This window comes from Epinephelus moara, chromosome 15, assembly GCF_006386435.1.
Source record: "Epinephelus moara isolate mb chromosome 15, YSFRI_EMoa_1.0, whole genome shotgun sequence".
Taxonomy (NCBI): Eukaryota; Metazoa; Chordata; class Actinopteri; order Perciformes; family Serranidae; genus Epinephelus; species Epinephelus moara.
Window position 1 is genome coordinate 9,503,422 of NC_065520.1, and position 10,964 is coordinate 9,514,385.

General features: G+C 42.2%; 2 protein-coding genes across 26 annotated transcripts in view; one reads left to right on the forward strand and one right to left on the reverse strand.

The window, feature by feature from the left end:
• nbeal1 (neurobeachin-like 1) overlaps window positions 1-4,742 on the forward strand; it is a 46,500-nt gene extending 41,758 nt beyond the window's left edge. For both annotated transcript variants that reach the window (XM_050063149.1, XM_050063150.1), the window contains 3 exons: window positions 89-237; window positions 371-506; window positions 1,550-4,742. In XM_050063149.1, the coding sequence (XP_049919106.1) occupies window positions 89-237; window positions 371-506; window positions 1,550-1,654 (390 nt within the window). In that variant the 3' untranslated portion in view covers window positions 1,655-4,742. The remainder of the gene's footprint in view (window positions 1-88; window positions 238-370; window positions 507-1,549) is intronic.
• A 131-nt stretch (window positions 4,743-4,873) lies between these two features.
• Window positions 4,874-10,784, reverse strand: LOC126402052 (proteoglycan 3-like). 24 transcript variants are annotated; one of them, XM_050063734.1, is made up of 9 exons: window positions 9,407-10,784; window positions 9,243-9,280; window positions 8,065-8,283; window positions 7,354-7,462; window positions 7,270-7,311; window positions 6,582-6,891; window positions 6,273-6,410; window positions 5,577-5,688; window positions 4,874-5,092 (listed from the first exon to the last, which is right to left on the reverse strand). In XM_050063734.1, the coding sequence occupies exons 1-9, from the start codon at window positions 9,469-9,471 to the stop codon at window positions 5,019-5,021; spliced, it is 1,107 nt and encodes a 368-aa protein (XP_049919691.1). In that variant the 5' UTR covers window positions 9,472-10,784; the 3' UTR covers window positions 4,874-5,018. The 24 variants fall into 24 exon arrangements, with proteins under 24 accessions (XP_049919691.1, XP_049919678.1, XP_049919692.1 ...); XM_050063721.1 differs by having other exon boundaries at window positions 6,582-7,185; window positions 7,228-7,311; XM_050063735.1 differs by lacking the exon at window positions 7,270-7,311 and adding an exon at window positions 6,934-6,975 and having other exon boundaries at window positions 6,582-6,849; window positions 7,312-7,462.
• Between the last annotated feature and the right edge of the window lie 180 nt (window positions 10,785-10,964).

Below are 10,964 nucleotides of genomic sequence, written 5' to 3' on the forward strand. Positions count from 1 at the left end.
CTGGACTAGGGTTGCAGCTTTTCAGACACGTGTCTGTTAAGATGAAGTTGAAAATGTTATTCACAGGTGTTTTATTTTCTCTTCCCAGGATAAAAACGCCATCCACCTTTACTCTATAAATGGGAAGCACCTCTGCAGTGAGCCTCTGAAGGAGCAGGTGACTGATATGTGTGTTTCGGGGGAGTATGTAGTCATCGGCAGCGAGCAGGGATACCTGTCCATCCGTGACCTCTACAGGTAAAACTCTAAACATCTTTCAACTTAATATCAGATTGAAAAACTGTCTTTTTATTAGATTAAACACCAAAAGAGTGGAACAGCAGCCTGCGTACATGTGGACATTGTAGAAATAACTGTTTCTCCTGCCCAGTCTGTCTCTGTGTGTGGAGCCCATGGCCATGAGGGTGCCGGTGCGTTGCGTCTCTGTCACCAAGGAGCAGAGCCACGTCCTTGTGGGCCTGGAGGACGGCAAGCTGATCATCGTGGGCGTGGGCAAGCCGGCGGAGGTAAAGAACTCGCTGAGGAACTACATCGCTCAGAGCCTGGAGGGATCGCCGCTCATGGCCTCCCCCCTGCTGGCCCCGCTTCGAGCTCGCTCACCAACCCGCCTGCTACACCAGCGCGACCAGCTGGTGTTCAGTCCCACCTCCAGCTCCCATAAACCCCAGAGGCTCTAGTCCCTTCCCACTGCTGTAGATCCGACACACACACAGATAAACCTCCTACACATATCACCTGTATTGCAACGCTTGGCCTCAGTGTCCTCTCAGACCTTTTAATCCACAGTCACCTCTCCTTCTCAGGGATGGTTGTCGCCCACAGTCAGCCATTTGGCTTCATTGCTCCCTAACAAAACCACCACACACATTTACATCCGAGCCACACAGATGTAACACATTCCTTCAGCACACAGCTGAGCACACACAGCGGCCACTAGAACCACAACTGTGACATGAAAACAACTTTTTGTGCTTACCTCATTCTGGTTGTTCAAACTGTTTGGCATCTGTGCAATATTTGACTTGATTTGGCCATTGACCTGGGATAAACTCCATCCCCTGCTGTTTACCTGAAGTGTCATTACGTTATGTGTTTGAGTGTACTCTACGACTATAACAAATATGCTGTGAAACAAACTTAACACTAATTAACGCTTCTGCAAACTCAAGCCATATTAACAGTGTAGCCACAATCTAATAATGCAAACTAATAACCTTGCGCCAAGATAGACTTTGATGTTTTGATAGTGTAAATAGTGTGGTAGTGTAGATGTGGGAGGTTGATACAGGCAGTCCCCCTCTGAGTAGTTTGACGTGAATCATCGCACCTTTCTGCTTTTCATCTTTTCTCACCAAAGTGAATCAAGCTTTGATTTATTTCTTTAATGCTTCACAAGTCAATCGAGCTCCAATGAACTAATCAATCACTCATGAATCATATCCCTCCTCCTTTTCCCCCTCCCGTTTCCTTTGACTTCACGCTGTTTCTTTCCCCACTCTCCCCCTCTCCTCCATCCCACTTCCTCCTCCTCTTCCTCCACTCTTCTCAGATGCGTTCGGGCCAGATCACACGGAAGCTGTGGGGCTCCAGCAAGAGACTGACCCAGATCTCCTCGGGGGAGACGATGTACAACACCCAGCACGACCACAACTGAACCCATCCCAGTCCCCCCGAGTCCTCAACCCTCCCCTCTGCGCACATCCCTCACTCCTGTCACCCAGTTCGCCTCCATACTTCAATCACCAGTTTGGTTCATTCTGTCTGAGGAACTCTCCTCAGTTCCTCCAGCACCTTTCCATAGTTTAATGGGTGGTGTTTGGGGTGCTAGAGCATTGAGCATCAAAAAGTCTGCATGTCCATGTGTCCAGTTTTTATGTGTGTTTATTCCTGCTTTTGATTGAGCGTAAGGCGCTGGCGCTGTTGTTCAAATCCAGAAGTAGTGCCAGTCTTAGCACCACCTCACCACTACCTACCACTCCCAAACACCACAGCTCTTCATCCCTCAGCTAGTCATCATCATTTTTACATGATACCACACATTCAGCCTAATGTTTCTCCAGCAGAGGCGCTGTGTGCTCTCTGACCGTCTCTGCTTAAATTTGACAGGATCGATCCGCTAACTGCTCTCCTGTATGTGTGTGTGTGTGTGTGTGTGTGTGTGTGTGTGTGTGTGTGTGTGTGTGTGTGTGTGTGTGTGTGTGTATATGTGCATGCGCAGTGTAATGCCATGCTCTCTGTCAAAATATAGTTTCAAGTGGCCTTGTTGCCCCCCTTAGTTTGCCTTCGGTGCAGACAGGCGGGCCTGTGCTCTGTAGGCTGAGACTTTTCATGGTTGCCTCAGAGCTGCCACACAGCAGCCTTATGCAGTAAGACGGCTCCATCACTCACATGACCAAACTCTCTGCCTTTCCTATGCGTTTTTATATATATATGTGTGTGTGTGTGCGTGTGTGTGTGTGTGTGTGTGTGAGATTTTCATTTGTTTTCTGTTGTTGATTTCTTTGCTGTTATTGTTTTTATTTGGGTTGTTCTGTTCGTTCGTACAGATTTATGCATGTGCCCACCAACTTGGCATCTGTCGGTATGCATGGCATTTTTGGTCCAGTTTGAGATTAGGTAGATGACATGGTGATGGAGAAGTCTTTTTTTAACTTTTGGATATAGCTGACTTGTTTTGTTGTAGAAACATCTGTAGCATCCGTCTTTAAAGGAGCAGTTTGGATTTTTTGAAGTGTGCTTGTATGAGGTGTTTATACATAGTCGGTACAGTAGATGTCAGACGGCACACCCTTAGTTTGGAGAAGCAGGCAGAAGTGCCCACACAGAAGTTAAGCATGTACTGCTGTGGACGGGGGCAGCAGCAAAATGTATTTTAGCCAGCTTACAAAAGTCTTGCATAAGAAATGTATGCTATATTGTCAGATCCGACGGGAAAGCCCTGAGCAGCCTCAGTTTTCATCTATGTTCTCGTCAAAGCCACCAGACTCCATTGAGAGAAACAGTTATTCTAAAATACATTTTCCTGCTGCCCCCTTCCACAGCTGTACACTGCTTAGCATCTGTGTCAGACTCCAGCCTGCCTCTCGAAACTGGGGGCGTCTGACGTCTACAGTACGAAATACACTGACGACAGATAAGTACCTCACACAAACCCACTTAAAGAAATCAGAACTATCCTTTTCGTGTTGACATGTCATTTAAGATATAGTTTTGTAAAAGAAAATATTCTCATTTAACTCAAAACACTACATTCTCAAACACAAGAAGCTTCCATGTGAATTTATCACAGCAGTACAGTGACTTTAAAGTCATAAAACACTTCATCGAATGTTTTTAAGTTACTTGAATCCGTGTTTATTTATAAGTAAAAGTAGCAGTTGTTAAAATCACACTTTGTCTCGTGAATACAGACACCGGGATGGCATTTTTTTAAACTGTTCTGACTGTTCAGACAGCTGCAAAAGAAGGAGAGAGAAGAAATCCTCAAGGGCTTTATGAGATGTCAGTGTTAACAGCAATACAGCTCCTTCGTCGGGTGGCTGTCGATGCTTTCTTCCTGTTTTTCTGTCCTGTCTCAGTTGCTCTGCCAGCCCTCTATCTCTAGTCTTCCTATAGCTTAACTGTGACAGTCAATGTTTCTGAACTCCCTCCCTTTCCTTTAGCTCTCACCATTGCCTCGAAACTACCATCCTTTATTATTTTTACATCTCATTCTCCTTCCTGCTCATTGTGAAGTGACTGATTTCAGAGGAGTTTTTTTATTTACGGGGCATCAAGAAGGTTGGCATGCCTTGTCTCGGTCGCTTGGAAGATGTGTTGTTCAAGTGTGTGAATGTGATTTCTTTACTCTGTAATATCCAAATCACAAAAAGCCACAGTATGAAGTTCCTGTGGATGAGACTGTGTGATTTATATTTTTGCACCATACCTGTGTGTGTGTGTGTGTGTGTGTGTGTGTCTGATTGAGTGTGTGTGTCTGAGGACATGCCAGTGATGCATGTTTTATTTTTTATAGCCAAATTCTGTTGATGCTGTGTCTCAGTTTCTGTGAGCCAAGGCAGCCTTTGATTGTTTTGGCTCATGGGTTCAGCATTGGACACAGGGTTGCTCTAGTGTTTTTGTCTCTTCATTTTTTTTTTTTTTTGGAACATGATTTTGTATTTAGTTTTTATTTAAATGTCACAGCGAGATGGTGTGCAAAGACCAATCTGTGTCCTTCTTTATGAGATTTCTGTGAAAGGTGCATAAAATGTTTTTCATCTTTCGTTCATCCACATTCGTCATTCAGACAAAAGACCACTGTTTGAGTTGTTCCACGACTGCAACAAACGGAGTGCCTTTATCCCAGTGTGGTTTTAACATAGAGCTAGGTTTCTCTCATTACCGAAGCTTATCGTCCCCGACTTTAGCTTAAATCAAATGAAAGCAGCATTCCAGATGTTAAACCTCCACAGATTCAACGGGAACCAAGACTATAGGACTTCAAAGCAAAATCAAAAAGTACTATTTTGTGTCTTAGCAACATTCTCTGTGACTGTCACCAAATGGATGTGTGTATATCTGTGATTATTTATGAATACAGTATATAATGTACAGCATGATTTTTATTTCAGCGTATTTGAAATGTACTTTTGCACTTTCCAGGTACTAAATTGTAACAAATTGTTTTAACTTGGCTCCCTAATCTGTATAAACTGCTTTGTATACACAAGTGAAAAATGATCATTAAAGTCTTGTCTAAATTTAAATGTATATCACCTGTGGTTTGTTTTTACCCGTCAAAGGAGAAGAGTGACTGCATGGCAAAGGTAAAACTGCCTTATTTTTTCCTTATCTCAGTTTTGTGCACAGGTATAAAACAGAAACACAGATGTAGTATGCTTAGTTTTATTCAAGGAGATTTAAGATAATGCAGACAATGGTAGCCAGAACTAATGGAGACAATATTGTCTATGAGATTATTCAACAGGAAACGAATCAGGAGAGGCTTCCTCTCATGTTGTGTTTCTATGTGGTTCTCACGCAGTGATCTGGTACGAGCAGATGGACGCTCTCTTCAGTTCACAGTCAGCGGCTGTCCACCAGCTCTCATCTGCAAAAAGGGTAGGGACAGAATTGTAAAAACACTCGCATAATGTAAAACACATTTCTAGGGTATTTTGTAAGACCATTTTGTAAAAATATGCCTGAGCTGAACATATCTGGTGACTGGTATTTACAGTATTTCTGCAGTTTAAGTCATATTAAATGTTGTATAATTGCACTAAAGAGACAGAATGATATCTGTCTGAACAGCAGTAGTCAGGTTGCCCTTAATGCCAAAGGGCAAAGATTCCTTCATACAAGTTAATATTTTATCTTATCAAACTTTCCTTGACGTGGCCAGACAGTTGTCTGAGCTTCTCTAATGTGTAACCTTTTAATTAATAGGGCACCTATAGGCGTCATTTTAAAGACAATAAATGTGCTATCTCTTTATTTAAAGAAACGTGTCTGCCTGATACAGATGTTTTCCAGAAAATATATACATAAATAATCAGTTAGTGTGTGTTAATGTGTCTGTGGTGTGTTCTTACCTATCTTGAACATCTCCACACAAACAGGTTTTTCAGTGTGAATGTTGGGGTGACCTGGCATCCAATCGCTGTAACTCCACTCTGACCCATCTACCCATGATGCCTGCTGGTTCTGAGGTGTGCAACACCAACACATACACATATATCAGAAAATATGCACATTTATGCACACATAAACCATTCTATTCAAACTGAGAGTTAGCATATTAACATACTTAAAAAATACTCTGTTGAAAGTTTAAGTCCCGTTTAGAAGTCTTATTTAAGTAAAAGTACAGAAATATTATCAGCAAAATATGCTTTAAGTTTCAAAAGTAAAAGTACTCAATGAAGAGATTTGCCCTTGTTACTGACGTATATGAGTAAATGGCTAATACTGTTGCATCATTGCGTAAGAAGGTTTTTACATGTGTAGTTTGTGATTGTGGCCTTGTTTTGTGACTGCAAGGAAACAGATGTTGCATTTCAAAATAAAAGTTTAAAGGTCAATGTTTTACCAACGTAAGAATAACACTATCTGTCCTGATGATAACATATCTGATGGCACTCTCCTTGGCCTCCATTTTGTGTAGCAGTACAGGACCAGACTGTTGGCGTCACAGACAGTAAGCACATTCATAGAAATGGTGATGTGAGGTAGTTTTCCAGAACGTTATTCTAAATGTGAGTAGCTGACTGTTGACGAGATGAACTTGCCTCGACCGTCCCTCCCAGCCAGGTCAACACAGGGTTGTTCTCACCACCCTTGGTCACCAGGGAGACCAGGCGGGAATGCAGATCGCTGGTTGTTACAGATGCAAGCTCAGCATTTGGGGCGAGAGCTCTGCATAAGGCCTGGAGACATTGGACATAGAAAAGTGTGAGATTTAATTTGTAGAGCCACAAACACAGACTTTTATTGTGGGAAGGTCTTTGAGACAAAATAGTATGGGTGACATGAATTCACAACTGAAAAGTTATTATCTTCCTGTCTGTAATTGTAATATGAGATGTAATGTGTCTAACCTGTGCATCTTGGAAGGCCAGTGGTGTGGGGTTGAACTCGTAGCATTTTCCATTGATGACCTCCCCTTTACATGCCAGTGTCTTCGTTTGGAGACCAGGTGTGGAACGTTCTGTTCCCTGTCTAAAGCCCTCTGGGATTGTAATAAAAGGTTCAGTACCCTGTCTGAAACCATCTGGGATAGACCTGAAGGGTTCTGTTCCCTGTCTGAAACCATCTGGGATAGACCTCATGGGTTCTGTTCCCTGTCTGAAACCATCTGGGATAGACCTCATAGGTTCAGTTCCCTGTCTGAAACCATCTGGGATAGACCTGAAGGGTTCTGTTCCCTGTCTGAAACCATCTGGGATAGACCTCATGGGTTCGGTTCCCTGTCTAAAACCATCTGGGATAGACCTCAGGGGTTCAGTTCCCTGTCTGAAACCAGCAGGAACGAACCTCATGGGTTCAGTTCCCTGTCTGAAACCAGCTGGGATAGCCACAATAGGTTCAGCAACTAGCCTAAGGCCATCTGAGGCAGACATCACAGGTTCGGTTCCCTGTCTGAACCCATCTTGTATAGATATCATGGGTTCAGTTCCCTGTCTGAAACCATCTGGGACAAACCTCATGGGTTCAGTTCCTTGTCTGAAACCATCTGGGACAAACCTCATGGGTTCGCTGCCCTGTTCGAAACTATCTGGGATAGACCCCATGGGTTCGGTTCCCTGCCTGAAACCATCTGGGATAGACCTCATGGGTTCTGTTCCCTGCCTGAAACCATCTGGGATAGACCTCATGGGTTCGGTTCCCTGTCTGAAACCATCTGGGAGATAAGGAGCAGAAGGATCCTCCACCCGGACCCAGCCACCACCGTTCTTCTGGGCTGGAACATCAACAGGGACTAGAAGACAGAAGACCATAAGATTATACAAGCTTGTTTAAGTGTAGTGAGGTTCCAGTTAGTACATAAAAGAAGACAAGACAAAGGGTCTATGTCCATGCTAACAAGCTCATGATGACAATACTTGGATGTTTAGCAGTTTTACGATGTTCACTGCCTTAGTTTAGTGTGTTAGCACGAAACACCACAGTTATTAGGACTCATTATTTTGGGAACATGAGTGTCATGACAAAATTTATTCCAATCTGTCCAATCATTATTGAGATGTTTCAGTGTGGATCACAGTGGTTGAGTGACCAATCCCTGGAGCTATGAATCTAGTATGACCAAAGTATGTGGTTTTACAGATATCTCTGCCATGTCTTTGTAGTTTCTTGTGGGTAGTGGCAGAAAGTAGTGAAATGTAATTTGAATTTCCATAAAGTGGGACAATTTCACTCTCTGGCTTCCTCAGCCTCATCAGTCAGCCAGTGTCTTCTCTCCATCTCTCCAAATCCCTCTCCCAGAGAAGGAGGGACAAATGCTACAAGACATATTTTACACATGAAGAACAAAAAAAAGTTTAAGTAATTAGTTCTTCATTGGTGTGATTGTATACTGACCCACTCTCCTGTCCATCTCACTGATGTATTCCCGCACCAGGCCGGTGTTGAGGTCAACAAGAAATCTCCTGGAGGGCTCAGTACCTTGTCGGAAGCTGTCAGGAACAGGTTCACCGATGTCAGAGTGTTCAGTGCCCTGTCGAAAGCCATCAGGGAGTTGGTAGGTGGAAGATGTCTCCTGCAAACTTCTGGGGTCTCCAAGTGGGAGAGCCTGGAGGCCTGTGAGGGGTTTATTTTACAGTTAGTCATGAAAACCTAAATGAATGCGAGTCATCCTGCTTATTTATTCAGTGTCAGAGATTCTCACATACAGGCAGGAACCTGGTGATAACCTTGCTGATTAAACAACCACCCTTGTCAGTTGACAGATTAATGGCTGTTTGGCCCTTTACATAAATGATTAACGATTGTGCCAGAATAATATGTAGGCTTTTCTTTAACAGTGTAATAAATCAATAATGGTCAAAGTCTAATTTCTTTACTGGCCAGTTGCTTTGATTTCATTGCTGTTTGCCACACTCAACAGTTTTAGTGCCAAGGCAACCGACCATGCTGCCAAAATAAACTACGACATGGAAATGGTCAAATATGGGATAGACCATAGATAGACGGTATAAATACTAAATACTAAATCTCCTCGTCTATCCAAAGTCTCTAGTTAGCTATGGGAATGTTTAAATTCTCCAAATAAATCAAAGGTAATATGATACAAGGAAAGAAACTGAGGGTCAGAGTATAAAACATAATTTCATAGAGACTGTGAGAAAGATATTTATACTATGTTTTATTGGATTATTCGAATTTTATGTTCTAAAAGAAAAGCTTATGTCGGGAGACGAAAAATCAATGATAAAAACTAAATGTCTCTATTAGGTTTTCTTGTGATCACAGGAAAGATCTCATTAATGCATTATTAAACCCATTATGTCATGATATCAGAATTCTTTATTTTATTTTCAAAAATAGGATCATAATACACCTCCATGGCCATCTGTAATAACATAATTATCTTAAGTAAGAAATGTATGTCACTATCAAGAAACAGGCATTTTATAATCATGATAAACTAAAAGCATGGCATCGTCTGCAAATTAAATCATTCGGAAAATCATGACAAAAAGCGAGCACAGAAATGATCTTTCTAAATACAATCAGGGATGAAAGGAGTGAGAGCTTACCTGACAGTGCCAGGAACAGCAGCACTAACTTGAACATCCTGTAAACACAACAATAAACAGAGCAACTTTAAGCTGCTGCACGATTTGATCTTTAGCTGTATAAGCACCTGTAAACCTAGAGACTGTTGCAGCGTAGAGACGGTGTCAGTTCATGTGTTGCTTACCTGAGACCGCAGTGATGAACACGCAGAAACAATAGGCCACCCGTTAATATATCACTCCCGGTCATAAACCCCTACATAATAACACTTTGAATGAGATTATTGATCAGTCTGCACCTCCCATAGTCTGATGATAACTGATATTAGATGCACTTTGCCCTTAGGTCTGGCCTGATAAAGGTTTGAACACCATGCAGCTTATTTTCCTTGACATCATAGTATACTGTACACATCCTGTTTTCCATGTTTTGTCAATACGTCGAAGGTGAATGGCACTTGGTTTAAAGGGTAGCCTAATCAATATCTGTGAATGTGGACAGAGAGAGATCACAGCAGGTGAACAAATAGTAAATGTGACGGTGGAGGGGATTCATGTTTTGATGTTATTGCTGGACCTTGTTGGTACTGTTGACGTAAACACAAGGTCGGAGGGAGGAATTCAAGGTCCCTGTTTTCAAAACACTATATTGTGATACTGGAATGTTTGCATTTCCTATCCAGAGCTATCACCACATATCAGCAATGTTAGAGTCTAAAGATACAGTTGGGATCTTCATGAAAGAGGTGATGAATTACATCTCTGGCTCCACCTGCTGTGTATGCAGCAACACACAGAAGCCATTCAACCCTGAGTGTCATGAGGACTTATAACAAGCTGTGGAGGATTTAACAAAAGTCCAAAGGGGCGTGTGGAATTTGATTTACTTTATTTTTTTCTATCTTGGCAGGAGAGAAGGGTGTGGAGGTACAGATGTGGAACGCTTTGACCTTTGTTAGACAACACTTCAGTGTGTGGGGTTGTTCATACTCGTCTGCACAGCGGGGCGGAGAACGCTCCCATAGCGAAAACTGCTGTAACTGCTCTAACTCCGCTCTGCCGGCTGACGCTGTAATTCAAAACGAGCAATAAAACTCACGCACACCCTGATTGGTAGACTTTAAGCAATCACATGGACATGCACGGAGCATAATTTTGTTGGGTGGAAGTTTATTAAGGTGGGTATAATACATTTTGCCACTGACCCCTATCCACAGCAGCTCACTGCGTAGCTTCTGTATCAGACTCCAGCCTGCTTCTCCAAACTTGGGGCTGACATCGACTGTGTTTAGTAAGCTGAGTATGGATAAGCACCCCATAAAACCCCACTTCCAAAAATCAGAAGTATCCCTTTAAATTTTAACCTCTGGCAACATTATCAATTTTCAATCAGTCAATCTTTATTTATATAGCACCTTTCATACAAATAGAATGCAACACAATAAACACACACATTAATTCAGAGACTGTAATGGTGAGGACTAAAATTATAACAGCACAGGAAGTGAGGAAACACCAGTGGCTGGATAAAAACAATTTCAGATCTGTCAATAAATAAATAAGTAATGAAATAGAAGAATGTGTCGGCTAAAAAAACAAATTAATAAAAATAAATGCACAATAATCATAAATACAAAATAAAATAAAGATTATGCATACGTTGGTTGTAAAGCTTTTATTTTTAAAGTCTACACCGGAAGTTGTCGCGTGATGCCTCCTTTGACACCGTTTCCTTGGGAATAC